The 26443-nt window shown below is 39.5% G+C and overlaps 1 protein-coding gene across 2 annotated transcripts in view; it reads right to left on the bottom strand.

Annotated features, from left to right (window-relative positions):
* Window positions 1-26443, bottom strand: part of USP6NL (USP6 N-terminal like) — a 103405-nt gene that overhangs the window by 60328 nt on the left and 16634 nt on the right. Inside the window, exon 1 of one of the 2 annotated variants that reach the window (XM_072147371.1) lies at window positions 17910-18051. The exons of the other annotated variant lie outside the window; for it this stretch is intronic. Within the exon in view, the coding sequence (XP_072003472.1) occupies window positions 17910-17982 (73 nt within the window). The 5' untranslated portion in view covers window positions 17983-18051. Of the gene's footprint in view, window positions 1-17909; window positions 18052-26443 lie in introns of those variants that run through there. 2 annotated transcript variants of the gene reach the window in all.

Here is a 26443-nt window from a genome sequence, read left to right as displayed (position 1 = left end):
TATTCAGTGGTGAGGATACAGCTCCGTTTCATCCACGACTGGAGCAACTCCTGTGGCTGGCTGTGGGTGCTAGAAACAACACACAGGACTCCTGTGTGGGATCTCCTTTTAAAATTCCCGCCTCTGACGTCATCTCCCATGTGGACGCTGGGCGGCGCGTCACTTCCGGTCCTCACCGGAAGTGGAGTCGGCGCCATTTTGGAGAAGACCAACGCGGGGAGGAAGAAGCCTGCGCTCAGCCGCCTTTCCACGCACGCCTCCAACTCCGGATCGGAGGCGTGCCGGAGTCCGCCCGCACCCACAGACTGCGCTGCACCTCGCAGCATTCACCTTTCCACCGCCGCCGAGTGACCACCCTCCGGTAAGCTTCGGCGGGGGACCTGTGCAGCCACCTGGGGGTACCTGGGACTCCCATTCCCCCCTTTCACCGCGACTCCTGAGCCTCACCGAGACTCACTGGATCCCCCGTCAGGGACAGGAAACCACTGAAGGAGATGGGGCGTACCGCAAAATTTGAAGTCTGGGTTTCCTGTCCCTGGAGGCGGATCCCTCTCTCTGGTTGGGTGCTGTCGTGGTGAGAGGGGGAAAAATTGACAACTAATGAACCCCGGAATGGCAACTGTTTAGAAGGGGTAAAGGCAATATAGCTCAATTCTAAGCAATGCAGAAAACAATTACCAACCAATACATTTTCTGATTCTCTAATAAATCTGAACTTGCTTTGCCACATATAGAATGTACAACATCCAATATCAGACCTGACTATTGACTGTATATTATATGTCCCCCTATATCATTTTATTTGCGGTTGGTGAGATGATAGTATCAAATACTTTTATTTACCTAGATGGGAGATAAAAACACCTTGTTTGCAGAGATAGCCTTACAGCTGTATCACCCAACAAAGCCATCTTTATTATCATTACCCCAGGAAATAACTATGATAGTGTGCATGACTGATTTATCAGTGCACTTCCCCAATACATGTACACAATAATTGAATCTGACGGCCCTCTGCACCTACACAGTCAAAATGCACACACATTCAGTTCATAGGATAACCCGACAGAACCACTTAATCTCATCCTGGAAGATCTATCTGCTGATAACATGTAACAGATCACTTTAATAAGACCATTGCAACATCATTATTAAAAGCCCTGGAAGTTATCATTCCAAAAAGCTAAACATATTGATGGCTGACAACACTGGAATGGTAATTTGCCAAGATATGCATTTACTTACTCAAATACAATAAAACTAATACATACATATATATACACACACACACACTCTCGATATATAATATATATACACTCTCAAGTACAAGCCTAGTTTTTCAGCACAAAAAAAAAAGATGTGCTGAAAACCCAAACTCAGCTTATACTCGAGTAAAATATATATCAAAACTCACCTTTCTGGCTTCCCCAGCTGCTTGCTATATACTGGGGGATATGGGGTGGCAGGCTATATACTGGGGGGCAGGGTCCGGCAGGCTATATACCCGGGAGGCTGTGACCAATGCATTTTCCACCTTATACTCGAGTCAAAAGGTTTTCCCAAATTTTTGTGGTAAAATTAGGGGCCTCAGCTTATAGTTGGGTCGGCCTATACTCAAGTATATACAGTACTAATCTAAAACATGCTAGACCACTGTAGAATATTTTGCGGTCAATGTCTATATCACACAAGTCAACCACATTACCTGCATTTAACTCCTATGCTCTATATAGTTAAAAAAAATTATTAAAAGAAAAAAAAAAAAAAAACACAGGCAACCATCAGTACAGAACATTGATGAACCTGGATTAAAAACACACACACAGTTAAACACTAAATTCTATGACCTGCTCAAAAAGCCTTTATAATAATGATCAAAGAAATCTAGAGAGCAAAACCAGACAAGACAGCAAAGTGGAAAACAGTTATTTACTGCAAGTTATTGGAAGAAGCCCTTAATTCGGCAAGCAATGCTTCTACTATATCCGGTGTATTATAGCACATGGCCGAGCTTGCACTTTAAGAGGTAACGCCTGCTGATAATAAACAGAGGGCTAATCCTTTGAATGTCACTGTGCCCTATGTAAGCATGTGATGTTTAACCAGGCATCTACATCTATCCAGCCCTGCCCTAAACAAGAGATGCAAGGAAATTACGCTTTACAACCTCTTTCCCATCACAACTGGTGACATTTAAGTTGAGTATTGTCACTGGGTTCTAAACAGCAGGGACACAGAGTTAGGGGGGGGGGGGGGGAGAGAAAAGCTGATACAGTCACAGGAACAAATCTTATATTTAGGCAATTATGTGCTAGTATACACTGTACATTGTGTAGGTGTCTCTAAAGCCTCACTGAATAAGCAACAGTGGGTATCACACAACATATCACGACTACAATGAGTGTGATTGCCGTGCAGGGAGGTATTGCCCAGCAGGTTTCCCTCCTTGCAGTTTATTTAAAGAAATGTGGTTAATACATGAGTGTAGATCACTACATAAATGGAAGAAAGCAGCCAACAGAAAAAATGTTTCTGGATTGTGAACAGCACAATAAAATCCATTGGTTTAAAGGGAACCTTCCACAAGCTCCTTGTCCAGCAGCAGATATTTGTATCCATTATTCATGGGGCAAAACACAACAAAACCAAATTCACATGTGTTTTATCTTATGCAGCAAACTACTGGCTTTAGCAGCAAAGACCAACTGCAGTGCCACATGTATGGCAAGTCATGTTAGCTGGAGAGCAACATCAGCAACCAGTGAAGCAATTGGAAACTTATAAGACAAGGTTTCTTTATATTATATGTAGGGTATGGATTATAAAAAAGTATTATTACAATATAAACAAAGTGAAACAATACGGCCATTTGAACATTCATAAAACTAAGCCAAATATTATATTATTTAATTATAAATGATTCTATCCACCTGTCTTACCTTCCACTGTACTTACTGCATTGACAACTTCTAAAGAACCTTTACATTGAAAGGTAAATACTGTTCATATGGAAAGTCTATTACTTTATCTACTACAAACACATTAACAAAAACATACAGCATTATCACATCCATGACTCTACACTTCAGATATGCAGCAGTCAGCAAAGTCCTTATTAAAAGGCAAATGATTAGGGGAAAATGACTCAATAAACCACTACCAGTGCAGACGGTCCCTGGATTACATACAACCGCACACGCGGCTGTATGACTTTTATATTTAAAAAAAATAAATAAATAAAAAATTAACTCTCGTGCTGTTCATTTCCTTCTGATCCTCCTTGGAATAGTTCTACTCCCCAGACTGTGTTCGATTAAACTGATTGGACTTGATTAGGAAAGCTACAAACCTGTCTATATAAGACCTCACAGCCCATGTCAGAGCACATGAGAACTGTACAGAGATATCCTGGATGAAAACATCTTCCAGAGTGCCCTGGACCTCAGACTGGGCTAAAGGTCCACCTTCCAACAAAGAAAAATAAAAATAACAAAGCAGTGGCTTCAGAATAACTCTGTAACCATTCTTGACTGGCCCAGCGAGAGCCCTGACCTAAAACCAATTAAGCATCTCTGGAGAGACTTCAAAATGGCTTCTACCATAGTTCCCCATCCAACCTGAGAGAACTGGAGAAAATCTGCAAGTAAGAATGGCAGAGGATCCTCAAATCCAGGTGTGATAAACTTGTTGCTTTTTGTGTACTAGCTAAAAAGCTACTTCTACTCAACACTGAACAAAAGGGTCTGAATACGTATGACCATATGATATTTCAGTTTTTCTTGTTTAATAAATTAGCAAAAATATATACATTACAGTTTTTTTCTGTTAAGTTGGGGGGCAGAGTGTACATTGACCTCTTAACAATCCTTGACGAGTAATTAAGCGCTAAAAAATATGAAGAGGGCTCATGGAGTGAGCACTCTTCATAAAGACATGGGGTTTGCTGCATATTTCAGCAAACACCCACGATCAGCGTTAACACTTTGATTGCCACCGTCAGCAGTCAAAAAGACATCCGCACGGGTGCCATTATCTTTGTTTTGATAGTTGCTCACCTTGACGCCATCAGGCAGTGACAATCTATGTACTGTATATACTTTGGTATAAGCAGAGTTTTTCAGCAAAAAATAAATAAACTTACATATTCACCTTCCGATGCTCTGCACGGCTGCTCTTCATGTGTAACAAAGAGGGTAGAGACTAGTTCTTGCGCAGCAGTGTGGCCACCAATGACGTCATAGTGTGCGCCGGCAGGCAGATCAAATGGATGCGTCTCTGCCTGCTTTGATACACATGAAGAGAAGAAGGAAGAGGAGCCGGAAGGTGAACACGCATGTTTATTTTTTTATACACCCAGGGGCTGCAGGGAATTTCATCATTGGGGGCTAAAGAGCATTTCATTATTTGGGAGGTGGGGGGGCTGCATCAGCATTTCATTAAAGCAGGCTGCATAGGGTATTTCATTACTAGGGGTCTGCTGCAGGGAATTTAATTACTGGGGAAGGCTGCTTGAACATTACATTCCTAGGGGAGGCTATGACCAAAGTATTTCCCACCCTAGGCTTATACTCAAGTCTACGTTTTATTCCCAGTTATTTGTGGCCAAATTAGGGGCCTTGGCTTACACCCGGCTTGACTTTTACGCAAGTATATACTATATGTGCATCATGCAAGACAAAAAAAAAAAAAAGAAAAAAAATTATGAAAATGTTATAACAAAATTTCAAAGCTATTAAAAAAAAATTCTGTTTCCTATACCCAGTGGGGATTTCTAAACATATTTAAAAACCTGTCCAAAAACAACTTAATTCCCTGCAGGATATCACTATGAAATAATGCATTGGATGAAAGGCGACTGTTTTTCACAATAGAACAGGTCTGCCCTTCCATTCTCTTTGCTTTCTTTGAACACAGATCATTTGTTTGCTTCTAATCTTGAAGTGTCAGCTAGTACACCGACATATACCCCACCAAATACAGGAAGCTATGTGGGAACACCAGCAGAGATCTTACAAAGTTTCCAGACTTCAAAGTGGACAAAATGCCTAAGCTCTTGCCAGTTTTCTCAAACCTTTCCCTTTTCCCCTCAAATATCTAAGAGCAAGATGATCAGACAGTGACCCTCTTACAATTGTGGCGCTTTATGCCCTTTCCATTTCACACAGAAGATTTTCATTTATATCTGCACAGACAAAACCGGCCAGCTGTACACAAGCAAATTTGGTATATGTGTGACACTTCCGTGATTCTACATTAAGACTGTTAAATCCAACAAACGCACAAGGCAATTTGTCAGACCAAACTAGTTAGTGTACAGGTGGCCTCAATACTTGTTATTTCTGACACTAAAAGCTTGAACACAAAAATTGTTTAAATTTACAGTGGTTTTTATTGTAATTTCATGCGAGCAGGACCTTTGCTTCCATACCCCTTGATATTTAGATCAGCCCTATGTAATGAAATATATGCAATAGCAATCAGCTCTATGCAGATGCATTACTAGGAGAGATTTCTGCATGGGGCCCACTTCCTGTTATATACTGTACATATTTGTACAGACACAATTATACAATCACAAACATTCACGCACTCACTCCAAACATACTCCATATATACTCCAAAATAAAGACAGATAATAGTACCCCCTTGGACAATTCTAAATGACATAGTATTAAGAGACAAAACTGAACTGTAATGATACAATCCCCATTGTGTTATATATTATATGACAACAACCCACCTTACTTTTTCCTGCCATAAACCTGTTGTCCTTAACCCCTTCATGACCGCCCTATTGGGATTCTACAGCGGTCATTAAGGGTACTTCTTCTGACGCGACGCCTTTCTACGGCGGCGCGTCAGAAGATGATTTCGGGACATCGGGCTAGATTGGCAAGCATAACCGCGGCGTGCAAATTTCCCCAGCATGGAACGGATCTCCCCTCTCCCCCCCCTGTGTGCTTCCCGGGGAATCCGATCACTCCATGAAAATACGTAAAACTTTGCGTAATGTACAATTTTTCATCAAACACCATCACAAAAAATGTTCTAAAAAGTGATCAAAAAGTCACGTTCCCTAATATGATACGACTTAAAAGAACAACTCTTTACGCAAAAAATAAGCCCTTAACCAGATCTGACAACAGAAAAATACAGAAGTTATGGCCCTAATAATTTGTCTCAGTAAAAAGATGAGAAAACCTATAAATGAGGTATCACCATAATCATAGTGAACCAGAGAATAAAGATAAAATATTTTTATGTTACGGTGAGCGGGGGGAAAAAAAAAGTGCTAAAAATAAAAATGTATGATTTTGTTTGTACCCCCCTTGAAATAGTTAATAAAATCTCACAAATAAGCTTAAGACCCCCAAAAATAATTACCTATACATTGTATCACATCCCGCAAATAATAAGCCCTCATATGTTCGCATTAAATTTTACAACTAACATGAAGTACAATGTGTCACGAGAAAACATTCTCAAAACCACCTGGATATGTTAAAGTGTTCCGAAGTTATAACAATTATCGTGACACAGAGCAGATTTGAAAAATCGAGTCTGGTCATTAAGCTAAAAACTAGTGTCGGTGATAAGGGGTTAAAAGAAAACCCCAGTCTCAAATATACAGGTAAAGGTAATAGTAATGGGGTGGGGTTCAGAAAATAGTTCATGATGTGCATTTATGATATTTATGGTAGGGAAAAGAAAAAAAAAAAAAAAAAAAAAAAAGAGACTAAATGCAGAAGTGTCTGTTGTGGACACACACATATTTATTCCCAAATGAGCACAAATTGACTCATTCACAATAAGGGGAAGTTCCAAAATAACTAAACATTCCTTCCAAATATGGAATAAAACCTGACCTCTTCAGGCAACATGCGCTGTCTAGGACACAGTTATCTAAGCAAAGTTTTATAACACGTATAGGTTAGACATCACAGAACTATCATGGCTTTCCTTTCACACTACCATATACAACCAGTGACAGGTTCTTATAGAGCCCTATTAACCGACTGCCACCCTTCTTTTTGCTAAAAATTGTTTTGCTTACATCACCTTTTATCTTATATTACCTGGCATCAAAGAAGGAGTGTCCTGCTCAACCGGCCCCTTCCATCTAACTGCCTTGTGCCCCCTTACTGGTCACAGTTCATGTCATGTGACCAGAGTGACATCATTTCTTAACAATAGCAAACTGTACCCCATGCATGTATCTGACCACATTAAGTCACAGCAGCCTCCATGGACTTCTACTCCTCTCCATCCTCCATGGAGGCTGCTGTTATTTCATGTGATCACATACATGGTGTACAGTTTACTATTATTAGAAGGCTAAAGGACCTGCGTAGATGTCACTGCAAGCTACATTTATTTCTAAACAACTGATTATCCTATTTCCAATATTGTGTTTTTACATTGCATATGCACCATTTTCTAAGTGATTAGTTTATTTGTCATAACTTCATATTTTAGCACTTTACTCAATATAAGTCTACATGCACATGATCAATAATGTTTACTGTGGACTAGTTCACAGTACACATTGGCCCACATTTATCAAAAACAGTTTGATTGTGGAGTGTGCAGGGTACGCTTCATGAATTGTGGTGGACATTCTTCATCATTCTAGCACTGCTCTGGAAGTGTGCACTTTTTTTTGGTTCACTTTGTTAATGCAGCAGAATTGTGGCGCAAGATCAGCCTAAGCACTGACACGCCCTTTACATGGACATGTCTCATCAGACAATTCTTTCTAGTGCAGATAAAGTCAGAGAGAAAACTGGTGCAAACGTGGACTAAGGGTACATTCAGATGGCCATCTGTGTCGGATGTATATGCGGCCTCATATACATCCCCATAGATGGCAATGGCAGTACAATGGCCATTCGGCACCGTACACAGGGAAAAGAGTGTGCATCTGTGTGACGCGTTTCTCTATGGAGGGTTCTCCTCCTACTCCTCTCCAGCGCACAGCAGTATGCCCGCCCAGCTGAAGCCAAGCGGGTATACGGCTGTGTAAATGTACCCTTATAATGTGCATGGCCATGGTGTGCTGAATGCACCTGGTATCACCTTTACGTGAATGAGCTGAGCAGCCACAGATTACAGAGCATAGTTCCATGCATTGATGTGATGGCCTTTATAAACACAAAAGTTGGAAATTCTAATAAAGTGATGTTACTACATTTAAAATGAATTCAAGCTCCTTGCTGGAGTCACTTGCTCTATTTATTAACTGTGGCACTTTCGACTATGTTTGTGGCTTCCGATAATAACTAGCCATCATCCCTCTTCTAGGACACAATTTTAGAAGGATTTGGGTTATCCTAGCTACCAGAAACAAATGTGGGCCATCAACTAAGTGATTTCCGTTTAAGGCCTGGTTTTGGGTGGAGCTGACCATTCAGCAAACAAATGACGTTTCACAAGGAGATTTATATTTCGCTCACTTTCATAGTGCATTTATACCCTTCCATTTCCCCATTATCTATTAACTGTTAATGTAACCTCCTGAAATAATAAAAGTGCCATTTCTATAGAAAATGATTAAAGCTTAGTGATCTCCATATACAAAAGGGGAAAAAGGCAGCGTTTTCTACTTTTCACATTAAATGGCTTTATATGAAGTGCTGCCTTGTAATTAAATAGTGAAGGAACATTAATGAGCTTCCGGGAAGATAAAACATCTTTATTGTCTCATTGAAAAACTACATCTCGCATCCCTTGTAATTATTAATGGAGGCCTTTTACAAGTAACATGTACTATACTTTATTCTTCTTCCTAAACTTAGAACAAAATAGCTCAATACTTGAAGATAATCTTACTACAGTTACAATATAACCTGACCGGTTTCCAAAATCTTCAGCCTGTTTTCTATATTCTTTCATTTTCCACTGAAAGTGTTATGATCCGTCATTCTCCATCTTATTATTGAAGCACTTGATGGTGCTTAATGTTATATTCATTTTCCACAAGAGATTTTCATTCCATGTTTTGACAGACAAATCTGACTTATATTATTATTATTATTGCTCCTACAACAGCAGAAAATAATCTGAAATATCCAAGGAAAAGATAGGTGGTAGATTGAAGCTTGGGAAATCTGGGCTTTGGTGCGTCACTCGTGGGGGACCCATGAGACCCATGTGGTGAATAGAGGATTATATCGGACCAAAATGGTCATAGACTCCACAGTTCTGTTTTCATGGTCACCATAGCAGTTCTTGAGATAAATGGGGGAAATTCTTCCCACTTCCTTATTTCTTTCAGCTATAGCAGAGGACAACAGCACACATTCATCTCAATTAAAATGGGTATCAGGGGTGCACAAGCCACGCCGACAGGCCACATACAAGCTGTCAAGTCATGAGTGGCGGTCAAGTCATGAGTCCACTGGTGCAGGAGGCCGTGTAGCAGTGAAAGCGGCTGAGAAGAAGTTCTCAGCAGAACACCCACAGGAGAGGGACCCAGGAGTGGCAAGTACTTGTCAGCTGTACTGTACTGCTCCTGGAACGGTTCTGCTCCAAGTACCGATGCCGCCACATACAACCAGCAAGGGCCACCAAGCAGAGCAGCACATAGAGGAGAGAAGAAGCTGCAGTGCAGTGCAAGGAAGAAAAGACAAGCCACGAAAGGAGAGGATTTATTTTTTAGTCTGCTCTGGAGGTCTCCAGTATTCTTATTCCCTCTGGGGGTCTCCAGTATTATCTGCTCTATTATTTACAGTATGCACACCAATTCTGAATTAATTACACAGCCTTGCGTCTTATATAGACCCCAGGATGTCACGTGAAGCAGCAAATTAAAAACAATATGACAGCACTACCGTCTGTTGACAGCCGTTTGTGGCTTTGCCAGCAGCAATGATCCGTGATCTGTGCTAGCACTAATCGTCATTATTAACAATGGGTGTTTGCTGCAATATGCAGCAACCTCAAGTCGGTATAGAGAGGGCTCAGCTCGTGAGCCCTCTACATTCTGCATTAACCGACTTGTGACATGCTAATGTGTCACACGTCATACATTTGGTGCATCTCAAAGTCACGCGATTAATTCCATACACTGTTATGTAGCTTGAAATAACAGACAGAACATATAGCAAGACAGTTGAAATTGTTGCCAAATGTCTACAGCAGCAGGAAGCTAAGCGCAAATGTTCAATACAGTGTCCTCAATCCACAGCAACAATTTAGTTGCAGATCAAAACCCCACAGACTACACTGTATTTATATCCCAGAATGTGAATAGGATTTATAAAGAGCACAACCACCATACTACCAATGTATTCCCTACTATTTCTGAACCCACTTCATAACCCCACACGAGTCTGTCTTTTAAAGCGCTACGGAATTTGACGGTGCTATATAAATTATTATTAGTAGTAGTAGTAGTATTTATTGCTGTCTAGATTGTGTCAATCCTTTCTCGATTGAGAAACTGTCGTCTGAGTTGTTTGGTAGCTGCTTATTCTGGTGAATACAACTATTTATTCAAATAAGCAGGCCAAGAAAAGGGACAAATCCTTTTTAAACGATTTTTAACACAGGTCGAGAAAGATTGGCCAAATCAGAGGGTCCTTGCCTCATTTGGACGATATATTTCATCCTACTGATCATGCTGGAACTCTGGCTCTGGCGAGGGTCAGTTACATACAGCCTGGTCCCTGCTGCCCAGCAGGGAGATATCTCCTTGCCAGTTAGTTTAACCCCTTAACTGCCGCTATCGCTATTTTGTTTCGCTAGTTATGGCGATGACCATGGCAATGTTTTTTGTAATGTAGCGGTGGGATTTCGTGTTTTTTATTGGGAAATGCAGATATTTTTTTATGAATATTTATTTGTATTTTGTGTATTCATATGTTTTTACTTTGTCACAAAAGACCCCTGGGGGACATTTTCACAGTTTTTTTTTCTTAAACAAGTATTCCACTGTAACTGAGGCATCTATAAGAACCTCAGTTACAGGGTGAACGAACACCTGTGACTGGGGATTCTGATCAGAGCTGGACTGGGTCTAATTCGCAATGCTTTGAGGAGCGGGATGGAGAAGCGGTAACGAAATGCTAAAGACGTCGCTGCAGATTCCGGACCTATGCACGCTGACGTCTAAAGTCAATAAACAAGCCCTCATATGTCCATGTCGGGTAAATTAAATAATTATGTCTTTTGGAATTTGAGCATGAAAAGAAATGCTGTATATTGAAGGTAATTTTCGGCTATGTCCTTAATGTGTTAAGGCATCAGCTTGCATTTTCAATAAGTAGAGAAACTTAGATTTTACCATGCACAAATTCTAAAAATGTACACATGATCTTTGTGATATGAAAAGGGAAAAGAGTTGGATGCTTCAGGACCAATCCATGAACGATTTATTTCATACAGGAAGAAAAGATGAAGGATTTGGAATGACCTTGTGTGGTTTGTGAAAGAGTACAACTAAAAATATGACAGGGAAAAAGTTTTCAAAGCAGAGTAGGTAAAGCCGACAAAGCAGGGCTCTAATAAGTCGCTGAGGAGGAATGTGCTCCACACCACATATGACCCTTCTGGAACAACAAGCATATTAAAACACTGCTCACCCAAAGTTGAGAAGAAAAAAAAAACGGAAGGGGGCAGAAATAAGTGTGAGGCGCCTTCTCTGCTACCAGCATCAGAGTGAACCCCATTTACAGACAGCCCCCTACTAAAGGACACCCTTCTTACAGACGACCCCCTAGTTACAGACGGACCTCTCTGCCCAATGTGACCCCTAATGTAGCTTTCTATATGCCATTACTTGAGACCCAAGCTGCAGTGATGAACTGTAAGGTGTCTGTAAAATTTTAAAATCAAGTTGTCGACTTAAAGGAGTTTTCCCACGAACAAAAGTTAGGCCCTATTCATGAAATGGGGAATAACCTGCTGATCAGTGGGGGTCTCAATGCTGAGACCCCCAATGATCACAAAAAGGAGGGGTCCAACATACCTTACACACCTTACACACATTGGGCAGCTAAGCGGAGGTTTTAATTTTTCTATTCTATATCATTTTTTTTTTTAACCCATTCATGAATGAGGGCATAATAGTACGTCCCTGTGGGAAGATACTTCTCGCAGCGGGGCTTTCTATTACGTCCCGCTTCTGAGACAGCTAACAAATGGAGTCGGCACCAGAAGCAGCCACTGACAGCTATATATTACAGCCGACACCGTGCTCTAACAGTCACGATCGGAGCCGACTCGGATCGCTAGTGTTAACCCCTTATACGTCGCAGTCAAGCATGGCTGGTTCAAGTTTGTAGAAGAAAAAAAAAGTTAAAAGAATATAAGTTTAAAGCATAAAAATATAAGCCCCTAAAATGTCACTTTCCCATACAAACACTTAATAAAGTATAAAAAAACACAAATAAACCCCCACATATTTGGTATCGCTGTTTCTGTAATAATCTGTATAAAAAATTGAATAAGATAAACAAAACCCCCACATATTTGATACCGCTGTCTCCGTAACAATCTGTAATTAATTACGGTAATCAGATTAATATATCAGAATCATAACTGGACCCGCACAAAGAACCCTGTTTCTTACAAGAAATTTTAAAAAATGTTACGTGTTCCAAAATTGAAAAGAACAATTCGTCTGAAAATTTTCTCCACCAAAATTATGTATGAGAAAAGTGCATCTCATGTGGCAAAGTCCCTATATGTCTACGTTAAAAAAAGAAAAAAAATATTATAGCCTGTACAATTTGACAATGCAAATCTCCAAATCTGCACCTTCATTTTGATTTAACCCCTATAAAACACCTAAAAGGGATAACAAACATCTTAAAAGTGTTCTTTTATACGTTAAGGTTTGTAGCTTCCATAATGGGGTAATTTACTAGTCTTTATTATTTAGGCCCTTCCCAGTCATTTGAGAGTTGAGCAGGTCCCTCTAAATATCGGTTTTGGTGATTTTCCAAAAATGTAAAAAAACTGGCACCCAAATTCTAAGCCTCATAACATTCTAGTAAAATATGTGGACACTTAAAAAAACCATGCCAACATAAAGCAGACATTAGGGAAATGTAAGTTATAAACTAAATGTGGGTGCTATATGCTTCAAATTTTTAAAATTTTTTGCCAAATTTCAGTTTTTTCATAACTAAAACACAAAAGATATCATAAATAAATGTTTAAACTAATTTGACGTACAATGTGTCACGAGAAAAACTTTAAATCCCCTGGATATCCTACAGCGTTCCAAAGCTATAAAACGGTTATAGTGTCACAGGCCATATTTGAAAAATGGGGCCGTGTCCTAGAGGCCAAAAAAGGCCTCTATTGGCAGGTAATGAAAACAGAACCAGAGATCTGGACCTAGATAGAAGGGCAGGATGGTCAATGCAGTGATGCCAAAATAGTTTTCTGAAAATGCTGATGACTTATCCCTAGCAAAAGCAGATTGTCAATGTGACGATACCCTCACAATATGCTGACTGCAGAACCGACCATGTCCAGAAAGAGACAGATCATTTCAAAGGTTTACCAGCTGTAAGCAGTAACCAGGGACAGAAACTACACAATGTAAACTCACAGAATATTTTTGCATCTGCAATGTAAAAATATCTGCAAGGGCATTACACTAAATCAAAGTTTCTTGAGGTCCCATGAATAATTGCATCCTACATACAAGCGATTCCCATTTCAAACCATTCCAAGTATTGCATTGTTGCTGGAGAGTAAACAAGCAGCTCTTTGTTACAAGACAAGTGATCCATTGTTAACCACAAGTCTTCAATCAAGACAGTACAAGAGCAGAATTTCTTTTGAAACACAATTACTTGTATGTATTCATGTAGAGAACTAGAATACAACAATCCAAACCACAATTAAATTGAGGATAACGCAGGTTGTATTTTTTCAATAGTTACCACCTAAAATGATAGGCGTAAAAGGGTTAGGTTTAGGCTTAAAGGAAATCTGTAAGCAGGTGACAATATTATATTGTAAAGCAGCTCAACTTCTTCCAGATCAGGATTTTTCATGGGATATTATGGTAGCATCATCCGGGAAAACCTACTTTGAACTGAGATGTTTAACTACTTGTAATGTCATGGAGGCAAAGAGTTTAGCAATAAAATCAAGTTCTCCCCACCTCAAGCACCAGTGGCATCAAGAACCAGAATTCAGTAAAGTCGGTTACTCATGATACTGGATGTTAAGGCATGAAATACAGGCGATCCCCTACTTAAGAACACTCGACTTACATACGACCCCTAGTTACAAACGGACCACTGGATATTGGTAATTTATTGTACTTTAGTCCTAGGCTACAATGATCAGCTGTAACAGTTATCACGGGCGTCTGTAATGAAGCTTTACTGTTAATCCTGATTCTTATGACAACCCAACATTTTTAAAATCCAATTCTCACAGAGACCAAAAAAGTTCTGGCTGGGATTACAATGATAAAATATACAGTTCCGACTTACATACAAATTCAACTTAAGAACAAACCTACAGACCCTATCTTGTATGTAACCCAGGGACTGCCTGCACAGTGGCAGGGTGGCGAGAGCTTGACTTCAGTGCGTAGTGCTCTTCCTCTCAGTGACTATATACAACCAATTTTGTCAGCTAATATATGTTTGCTGTAATCATGAAGTCTACTTAGCTGCATGAGAATTTTTCCATAAATCACTTAGTATATTAGAATAAGTATAAAGTTTAGTATACTGCAGGGATAAATAGGCAATATGCTTGATTGTGTTTCATAACTTTCATTAATAGACCAAGTAATGTACTAAGTTTAAACCTGAGATCCAAGTTTATATTAGAGAATGCCTGCAGCATATTATCAGCTCCAGGAAAACAGCCAGACTAAGCAGCATCGCGGCCTGTGAGGCACTCAATAATTCATGCCCTCCTTAGGTGCTTAGTGGAACCTCAATGTTCTCAACACCTGTACATTTTCAAATATTCTGACCTGTTGGATCAAGTACCGTAAACGTACTCAATCCCACTACAAGCCCCCCTGGCACTGCCCATGTACATTTCATGTTCTGCAAACAAGCTCAGAGAAAAGACTATGTATAGTAAAAAACCATATTGCTTAAACAAACAAAAAAAAAAACACATTCATTTCTAATTAGTTATTTTTGTTTTTTGTGCACTTTTTTTCCCATTCTCAAAAAAACATGGTCCAAAATAACATTGAAAAAGCTCAGTCTCACTGAAGAGTATGGATGTAGTTTGTCGGAGCAGTGGTTCTTAACCAAACCCAATGCTGCGGTTCTGTAAAATACCACCTCATGTTGTGGTGAGCCCAATAATACAATTATTTTTGTTGCTAGTAGAATTGTGGGTGTGGAGCGGGTGGAGCTGGCGGCAGAGTGAGCCGAAGCAGGTCATTTCTGCCTCAGACCTACACCTACACCAGGCAGGGGCGGACTAAGATCTATGCTGTTGGGTAAACGTCAGGTGGCTGAGGGGCATAGCTTCCATCGAGTGCTGAAGTGTGATAAATTCCATGTGGTATATTTCCTCACATGGCCCCAGCTTCCATTAAAAAAAAAAAAAAAATTAAAAACACCCAGTAGGGGCAGTTGGGGTTAAACAAAAAAAAAAAAAAGAGTAAAAACAGAGGAATGCAGAGAACTAAACATTTCCTGATAAATTCTCTCTTGTGACCAAAGCTTTCCCATGATGTGTACAAATTGATAAAATGTGACCTTTCATGAAGATTTGTATAATGCATATTTTACAGAGGTTTTCCCTGGCAAGATTAGTTTAGATATTACAGCGCAGCACAACAAAAGAGAACTAAAGTAATTTCCCAAAGGTCAGGAGGGGCAAGCAGCACAGCAAGGCCAAATAATTACCACACTGCTCCCTCACAATGCCTCAGGGAAACATCAACACGTTATTGGGTACGCTGCCGGTGATAGGTGAGAGCCACTTCTCTGCTTAAGAAACAACTATTCTCTAGCCAGATTAGTGGCTCTCAATAGGTGCCTTTTAATGGCCTTAAAATAAATAGAAATAAAAAGCCACTCCACACTGTAAGCACATAAGATACCTATCCCAACAATCCTCTTCAGGAACAAGGAAAAATATGTAAAGCATCCGGTAGCAAGGGACCCGTTCTAAAATTATAGTATGTAGAGAATATTTTAAAGGGAACATCCTGCAGTCTGAGCCACACAGTAGTAATCGCTGAAGTGAGGAAAACTAGAACGCACGGCCTACCCTTGTTTGGCTGATTTGGATGGTGCCACCTGGATGCCTTTTTACATCTAACTAACATTAACAGTTATGTTATATAGAATTGTTTCCCCTAAATCCCTTCCTCCTCCAATCCCTTCCTTGGTTGAACTTGATGGACATTTGTCTTTTTTCAACTATAAACATATAAACTATGAAACTATCATTCACAGGCAGTTACCTGGCACAGACACATTGGCGGAGATTTATCAGAGAGTAGAACAGTTCTAGTTGTCCATGGCAACCAATCAGAGCACAGCTTTCATTTTCCCACATGTTGCATGGCTAGTTTAAGACACAACTGTTGTAAAAGGAACTCATCCCATCATGGAAAAGGTATTTGGATGTTACCAGAACCCCCAGTGGAGTATCAAGGACTTGCAAGTCTCCACACTCCATGCACAGACTGCCTTTAATGGCAATGTCTCCTTAAGGAAATTCCATACTACTCAGAATTAAGCTACATACACATGGTTGGCGAGCTGGAGAGGAGGAGGGGTAAACCCATAGAAAATAATGCTGCACGGCATTTCTCAAGGTCCAAGATAGAGCAAGGTCTATTTTTTTGGGGCCATGGCTCGGAGCGGTGAGCAATCGTGCTCAGTTTACCGAGCCCAGGCGCCATAGCCGTCTATGGGGGACATATAAGGCAGGATACATGTCACTCAACTAAACCGGCTCCCTACACTGTGCTAAAGAGATGCAAATACATGCAACAGCTTTTTGAAAATGTCATGCATCATGTAAAAGGGGGCTGTCTTACAAAGCAGCTAAGAGGTAGTGTTTTCCTTAACCAATCCTCGGAAACGTCCATTTACCATACATTACCTCCAGAGAAATTTGGCTTTGACTTCGGTGTGAATACGTCTTTGCGACCATTCAGCCATATAACAAATCTTAGAGAAATGTTTCCAAACCCCTTGAATGTTTGCTGGTCGCTTTGTGGACCAAGTTTTCACTTGTCAAGATCAGTACCCTTCTAGTCAAAAAATGACCAGAGTTGAATTACATGTTACAAAGCTGACATGCATAAAAAAAACTCACGTGTAATCTCAATAGCCATATAACAGAAATATTTTCATTCTGGTATTTACCATACATGTATTATAGATCTACTGCAATAACTGCATCTTTTAGCATTTTTGACTAAAAGTCCATTAGACAAATATCTCAATACTCATTTTCTCAGAAGAACAATATGCCAATTTAAGAACATTTACATAATGGAAAAACATAGTGTTACAGTCATTTATTATGCATTACGCCTGACCTAATTATCTTCTCTCGGAATTTTAATAGTTTTCTAAATTTCATAAAGAGCGTTTGGAAATACCTGTTACAATATAGTCACGTACATTATTATTACCACATCTGGATTGTAAAAGCTTTCTCACAAGTTTAATGAAAATAGCAGATAAAGCCAGTAACAGATTCTACAGACATATACTGTACAATCAGGACTGCAAGAACAAGGGTAAAGCGAAAGGCAAATGTCACTATAGCTCTTCATGCTGTGGAAGAAAGATAGTAGAAAAGGGTTAACATGCAGCAGAAGAACACATGCAATGAGGAGTAGCACCATCACGACCACTCCGCTTGTTTGAACGTCTCTAAGGTTTTAAGTCTCATGATATACAAAAAAAAAAAATCCTAAGGATCACACTTTAGATGACGCCTACCTTTCTTTGCTGTGGCTGCTCTGCGTCTCGATGGAGAGACCAATTCTTTCACAATCTGTAAGACTTGAATCATTGCTAGTTAGCAAGACAGGACACCAGCTGCTCATACATACAGCCAACAGGTTTCATAGCTAGAGCTCACTGTATTCCCCTCCTATAAGCTCCAGCAATGCAGAAAAGGAAGATCATACCTTCTCGGAGATGCTTGCTGAAATTCTTTTGAAAGCTCAAAGGCAACCTTCAGGACTAGCAGCAAAAGCACAGAGCATGTTAGCTCAGGGATTGTGTTCACTGCATTCAAGTAAGACATATCCAGCCCTCCAAGTCTAGTAGTGTACGGCAGCATGAATAATCACCTCTTGTAAGCTTTCATAGAGATAAGAGCAGCACAACAGAACACAGCAGAAGGCAGCAAAGCACCAACACTGGGAAAGTTTTACACAATGAAAGACGATATGAAGAAGATTAGATTTAGAAAGCCATACTGAGCCTTCTGCATTAAGCACCCTGCAATACTACATTATACGGCAGCACTTGCCTCCAACTGTAAGATAACTCATTGGGCACTGCAGGATGCAGCACACCTGGCGATGTCAGTACCACTGCCACCTTGAAACCAATAGGGTATTCACAGTATTTTGTCACAGAATTTCCACTAGGGAAGAAACTATCAAAATCCTTATCCTACTGAAATGCTGAAGTCCTCCCAATGAGAAGCGACATGACATGTGTTCCATTACAAAGCAGATTTCGACACCATTTCCAGTGGAAAATCAGTGTGAAAAATTTTGTCAAAATGTATCCTGCAAAACTGCATTGGAGAGGAGGGCATTCCGTTTCAATGATTCTGGTGCAGTTACTCAAATTTACAGATTTAATTTACAATTTTCCTGTACGGTCAGAAATTGACATCAGAACTAGACAATTCTTTCCAATGCCATTCTGATACCGTTTCAACTTTACAATATGGACGCACCATTTGGAGACATTTGCCGATATTTTCCTAAAGTACAGCAACTCCTTCACTGAGCATTTAAAGATAGGGGAAAAACCTTAAAGGGCTTGATTGGAATTTGAAAATTGTTTAAATGTCAGAATGTACTGCACATGAGACTAGTGATTTCCTGTTCATATGAACTATTATTTTCAAAAAAAAAAAAAAAAAAAGGCTATGCAAGAAGCAAACAGCACGCCAAACACATGTGAATGATGAGAAAAGTAGGTGAATCCAGCAACCAGGCTAAAAATATACTAAATCATAAGTATAAAACTTAGGTTAAAAAGGTACCATGGTAATGACAGAAACTGACGTGTTTCGAACTAAATGCCGTTCTTAATCATAGTCAACACATCACCATACTATGTAAAAAGTTATATAGAAAAAGGAAAGGAAGTGGGCGGAAAAGGGAGTCGACAATACATCACAAATTAAATGCAGCTGAGTGGCACCAGGAAAACAAAAAAAAACTGAGTAAAGAAAAGCATGGTTTAAACATGATTAGTAAATGTACATTACATCATTCCTGGAATTTAGACCTAGTGGTATTCTAGTTTTCATGGTTAATATCCAGTAGGCTTCCCTAGAGCTTTGATCCAATCCCCGCCTCTTTTAGGGCGATTAACCCGTTCTATGGGTACTGCTGATAGATGTGAAGTGTCTCAGTTGTGTAAATCCCTGCAGTGTCTGGAAACTGCTGAAATGTTACGTATATTGCTTCCTACATGCATGGTGCCCCTGATATATGTTCTGCTATTCTCCGTTTTAAAGCCCGTTTAGTGCTACCTATGTATTGCAGCGAACATTCATTACAAATAATAGAATACACTACATATGTAGAGTTGCAATTTATAAACAAGTTTATTTTGTAATTAGTGTTGTTTTGTATAGATGGTGCAAATTGGGTTTTGGAGATGTATTTACATGTGCCACATCTAGGTTGAGCACATTTAAAACTACCTTTACTGTTTAACCATGTGGGATTCGTATGTGAAGACGAAAATAAATTGGGAGACAAAACGTCACCAAGGGTGGCGGAATTTCTAGCCGAAAAACGGCATCCAGATTTTAATATTGTGTTTAAAATGGAATCCTGGTATAAAATGGGAAGATGTCTTTTTATTATATGTATTACTTGATTATATTGGCAAGTGTAATCAGTGGAAAAAGTTACCTGGTCAGTACTTTTATTTTTTCTATCTGTTTTAGTGTTGTTGGAACGATTAGTATAAAGTAACTGAAACTTGGATTTGTTTCTTAGGGTATCTTTTGTACGTGAAATAAGGGTTTTATTGTATCCTCTTTCGTATAGACGTTGAGTAATATTACTAGAGGTTTCTAAATATTGTTTTTCTTGTGTACAGATTCTTTTAGCCCTAATAAATTCTCTTTAGGTAAATTTCTGACTACATGTGGTGGGTGACAGCTAGTGGCATGTAACAAAGTGTTGCCTGCAGTGGGCTTTCTATAAAGGTTACATTCTACTTGGCTGAAAAAGAATAGGTGAAACGTATATTATGATTATTGTCATGTGAATGATGGACCGAGGAAGCACAAGTCACTGCGAAACACTCCATTAATTCATGTGTTTGGCATGCCGTTTGCTTAATAAAGACTTAAACAAAACCTTGAATTTTATGGCAAATGCACGAAAATCTCTTTTTTCCATTTAGAAGATATCAAAATTGTGTATTTTAATCTATAGCACCACTGTGTTATGCACTGGTTTCCATCCTGGGTCAAGTTCCTTCAAAGCTCTGCATAATGCTGCACCTCCCTACCTCTCCTCTCTCTCATCTCAGTCTATTGCTCTCCGATAGTGCTAGTGATCTTACATTAATAGCTACCTTAGAGGGGTATTCCCATCCGGGCATTCACATTTAATTAAATTCACTTGCCATATGTAAACATTTCTTCAATTGGAATGTTCCTGTGTGAAGATAATTTCTCATAGATGTCGCCATGTAAACCCTTAGAAACGAGATGGCTTCCTCGGATACAACCACCTCACATTTTGGCAGCGGTGGCCAGATGTGCGCTATTGAGCCCTGCTTGACCACATGAATTCAGCGTTCATTATTACTGGACGGCTGTGGGACCTGGAGTAACTCCTCAGACATTTAATATTCTGAAACTTTTTGTTTCCTTGTGCAATCCCTCCAGCAGAAGTGGCCATAACAAAGGACACAGTCTTCTTTTTTAGGGACCATATCACTACATTTATGAGAAATTATCTTCACACAGGAACATTTTTTTAATAACATCTAATTGAAGAAATGTTTATATATGGCAGATTAATGAAACTGAATGCGAATGCCCAGCCGAGAATACCCCTTTAATTCTAACCTCCCACTTGCGTCTCCAAGACTTCTCTAGAGCTGCACCCATTCTATGGAATGCTCTGCCCCGGACTATTAGACTAACACCCAACCTCCAAGTTTCAATCGTGATCATAAAACGTAACTGTAAAGCTATAGTATTTTACTGAATAATTATATGTGATGCCTACTTTGTGCTGCTCGTCCTTTTCTTTCCCAAGTTATAGCAATTTTTTGTTCTGAAAGTGTTTGACAATACTCTTCTCAGCAGAAGTGAAGTGGGCGGAGACTAATGTATGTCAATCTATTGTCCTTAGGCTGAGGCCAGTTACCTTGTCCACAGATCCCATGATGCCTTGCGTTCTTTCCCAAACTAATTTAGCATTAAATTTATTTAGTTTCCCACAAGTAAATCCACTGCACAGTGCACATACAGGATGCATATGGTGACAGTCTGGCAGCTTCCATCATATGCAGGAGCAGGGAACATACAATAAGTGGTAGGAATCTTAAGTAAATCCGTTACACGCAATCTATAGCATGAGCTGTGTGAGCACTAAGGTTAATAGCTTACCTGGACAGAGCTGATACTGCCAATGACAAACGAGGGGGAGGGGGTGAGCAGCTAGAAGAGCAGAGACAGACAAATAAAGTTCTGTAGAATCACAGACTGGGGTGGAGGGAGGGAACAGGGAGATCTTGTACCTCACTGTCCTGTGCAGGAGACATCAGCACACGCATCCAGCTCTGCTAAGTTCACTGTTCAAAATACTTCCAGCTCTGTCAAGTTCATGTCAGCCATTGCAGCAATGAGGTAATGTGAGGGCTATATGCAGTAAGTTAATTACTGCATATAGAAAATAAAGATAATAGGCAAAGTTGTTTTACATCCCAAGAGATACGGATTTGCGAAAAACAAAAAACAGCTACTCTTTAAAAGCCATCACTTTAGGCAAGCCTATCACACTCGCTAACTGCACGAAGTTACTTACCCGTCCTGTGTCCTCCTGCCATCTGTTCTCTGCAGTCCCATTCAGCTTGGACTTTACAAGATGACAGCTGATGACTGGTTCAAGCAACATCACTTCTATTTATTATATCATCTTTTTCCATTTCCTTATGAAAAATGGCTGGACCATTATATAAGCTTTTTACCTCTTGTGTCACCCAATTCATCATAGACTGTAAGCTCTTGCGAGCAGAGACCTCACTCCTTTTGTTCCATATGAATGTTTGTGCCCTGTCATGTTTTATTATATTTGTATTTGTCCCTTATGATCTGTAAAGCGCTACGGAATTTGATGGCGCTTTATAAAAGATTATTATTATTATTATTAAAGGGGTTTTCTCAACTAAGCACTGACATTCAGTTTCATTAATCTGCCATTTATAATTTATTAATTTCTCATAAATGTTGTCATATGGTCCCTTACAAACAAGACTGTACTTGGATACTGCCACCTCTGTGGGAATAATTGCACAAAGAAGCAAAAGGTTTTTGTAAATGAAAGGCTGAAGCCAGTAGGTCAGCCAGGACCCAATAGCGCATGCCTGGCCATTGCTGCCAAAATGTGTGGTGGTCGTATCCGAGGAAGCTATCTGGTTTTAAGGGACCATATGACTACATTTGAGAAATTATCTTCACACAGGAACATTTTTTTAATAACATCCAATTGAATAAATGTTTACATATGGCAAATGAATTAAATGTGAATGCCCAGATGATAATACCCCTTTAAGTAAAGCACATGTGAATTGACAGAAGCCAGTGGACAGTACCAGTAATATTTTCCCACTGATATTGTCACATGAATAATAATAAATAATAAGATAATATTTACTGATATAGCACCAACATATTCCGTAGCGCTTTACAAATCATAGGGGACATATACAAATAAAATATTACATTACAGAGTACAAATATTCATATGGAACAATAGGAGTGAGGGCCCTGCTCACAAGAGCTTACAGTCTATGATGATGTGGGGGTGACACAAGGTAAAAGCTTGTACAATCGTCCAGCCATTCTCTATAAGAACAAGTACGATACTAAGCGCCAGCACTCAGATACTCTTTGGTAGACAGCTTTGGTGCTTGAGAAAGGCCCTTGTGGCCGAAGCGTCACATAAGTATCACTGCTGTAATCTATCACTTTGAAGACATTAAATGCATGTTAAAACCCATTGGCATCCGTGTGGCGTTTGGTCTGAAAGAGTAGCATGGCTGTTGCATTAAGAATAGATTGTAGAGGAGATAGGTTAGTAAGTGGAAGATCGATCAGCAGAGAATTAAGTTTATGGCTGTGGAAAAGAATCCATCCCTGCTGTAATATATCTGAGGCCCATAACCTTTATTCAAATACAAATGGGTCCTTAAAATATAAGCTAATATGTAATTGGTTATTTAAAATTCTGCTCCCCTTAGCAGAAAAATGTTGCTGACATAAACAGTAATGGAGAATTAAAATGCTACTGGCCTGTTAATCAGCCCGCCGATTTTCTCCATGTAGAGCAGACACAGGACAAACCACATGTTTGACTATATACACACACATTTTTCATATATAAATGATTTATCAGCATATATACTATATGCATACAATGAAATATATACTCAGAGGGGGAATGTAGTTAGCCTTTTGTAGTTATTGATGTAGTTGGCGCCTAAAAATGCTCTCCTTCACATTTATCAAGGCTTTTAGACCTCTTTTTCAACCCTTTTTTTGAATTATGCCATGTACTGGTTGCAGCCTGTGGAAAAGGGGCATGGTCATATGTAAAATAGGATGTGTGCCAAAAGAAACTAAGACTGTGCCACAATGCGGTGCAAAGTTTAGACCAACTCAAAGAAAGTAGAACACAACAGTTTTTCTCAGTGATAAATCTGGTGCAGCAAAAATACTAGTGGAAGACCCAGCGCCACACTGATACATTCCCACCACTTTTGTATGCAACAGTTTCAAAGGTGAAGCAGGCGGTCCATGTACTACTAGATAGCAATTCAGTGCCTACTGCACAAAACGTGTCTGGCAACACCTTGTTTAGTAGCAAAATCAGCAATTGTAAGGAGTGTCATACACTTACATTAAAATAAAAGGTCTCATAGCAATTCTTCCCATATTGAGAAGTTAATATGACAACCCAAATTTGGCATCATGTTCCCAAAGAGAAAGACAACAAAAGTACACAGCTAAACTTACTAAAGTAACGCTCAGAATTAGAGTCATGTTGTACAGAATGCAACTTGATATAATAACCGGAAGCAGTAATAAAAGTAACAGCTCAATGGAGCTCAGAAACTAAAAATGTACAACAGCAGTATAGAGATGTGGAAGTGCAGAACAAACACTCATAGGGCAATACAGACACTTTATTAAAGAAATCTCATCCCCACAACACATCGTGTGACTGTTTTTTGGATTGTATCTACGGTGTTTGCCAGATTTTTCACTGAAATATTTGCTAGTCTTTGCAAGATCATAATTGAGTTCAAATTTATCAATTTTACTTCTAAAAAACTGCACCTGACCACCACAAAAAATGTAATGACTCTTACAACACGCACAAGGTAAGGGACCTTCATTCGACACGCAGCTCTGCAACTGTGCATGCAGTCACAGATCATGTAGCAACCGGACACAAACGTTTAAAGAAAGAATTTAGTAAGAATCCACAATTATCTATTATTTTTCTCAATGGCAAAAAAATGCCTATAAAAGCCCTTGTGCTTTTTAGCGGCTTAAAGGAAATGGACAGTCTCACTTATTTGGTACCGGTCTTGAAAAGATGAATGGGGATATGAATCATGAGATTTTGATTGCAAACCTCCTTCAACAAGGGTGTTGAAGAAGAAACGTGGCTGGGTCTTTCTGCATGACAATGATAACAAGCACAATGAAGGAGTGGTTTCAAAAGAAGAACTGACAGAGTTAAAAGTACATCTCAGTGACAACCACATGGATAGAGAAAATCTATTTAAAAGATTTCTGCTTCTCCAAACTAGCCGGCTTCAAAGATCTGTGATGCCAATCAATAGCATCCTAAACCAGCAGGAGAAGAGCCGAAACTTCCAGCTCCACCTACTGATCAATAGCATCATCCCAGGTCTACACAGAAAACCACTCAGATGTGTTGGATATTGCACACACGCATTCACAACATTAGGCAGAAAATATTTAAATCACTAACATAATTTGTGGAAACAAGGCCAGTACACAATTAATGGCATCTAGAGGTCTGTCCGTAACTAGGAGCAGTCTAACTTACGGGACTACTTGTATATATTTTGTCTTCTTACAATTGTCCTGTCTTACAGCAGCAATGAATAGTTAGGACCTCGCGTATCGTCTTACCAAGCACAGGAGATGGTAGTGGCAAAGTCCATAAGTTGTCATTATATCTACTTTAGAACATGAATAATATATATATATAGATCACACTTTTCCATCAAAACAATATATTCACAATGGATTCACAAGGTATGCGTACACCAAGGATGTTTACACAGCTCAGTGTGGACAGAACCTTACAAACAGATCACATACAGTACTGCATCTTATTCTTATCAATAAGAAACATTTGCATGGCTACCAGTGGTCAAGGAAATGGCATACTGACACAACATAGGGATGTCAGAAGACATCTTTAAGAGGATGGAGTTTAAAAACCTAGTATATAAAAACCCCTTACAGTATGAAGCCCACATAACTAGAACTTGAGGGAGAAGTATATTTTACCAGTTATAAAGGAGAGAAATGATATGTGGGTGAGGGAAAAGTGTAAGGAACAGCCAAGTTTATAAGCAATGATTTTATTTAAAAAAAAAAAAAAAGTATAGATAAAAATTGGAGCCATCGGAGGACATCTGAAGGCTACTGCAGGGAACGTGGTGATCAAGGAGATGACTAAATACATTCTTCCAATTAGAATATTACACTCAGGAGGTGGTACAATAACAATCACAGCGCAAAATCATTTAAGCTTGGCAAATCTATAAGTAGGACTAATGTTCTAAATATAAAACACGCATTTTAGGAAGCAATTCATTAGCGGCGAGAAGCTTTCAAAGAAATTGCAGTTTTCAAAATGTGGGAACAAAACAGAGTAGACAAAATGTAAGCAGTTTGTAACGTGCAGCATATCCTGATTAAAATGGCTCGCCATCCCTTCATAATGAAATATTTATCGGGCCATCTGTATTGTGTGCAGCACCCTTGT

This window comes from Engystomops pustulosus, chromosome 4 (assembly GCF_040894005.1).
Source record: "Engystomops pustulosus chromosome 4, aEngPut4.maternal, whole genome shotgun sequence".
NCBI lineage: Eukaryota > Metazoa > Chordata > Amphibia > Anura > Leptodactylidae > Engystomops > Engystomops pustulosus.
Note: the sequence above shows the minus strand (reverse complement) of the source record. Positions and strands in the feature narration are given on the sequence as shown.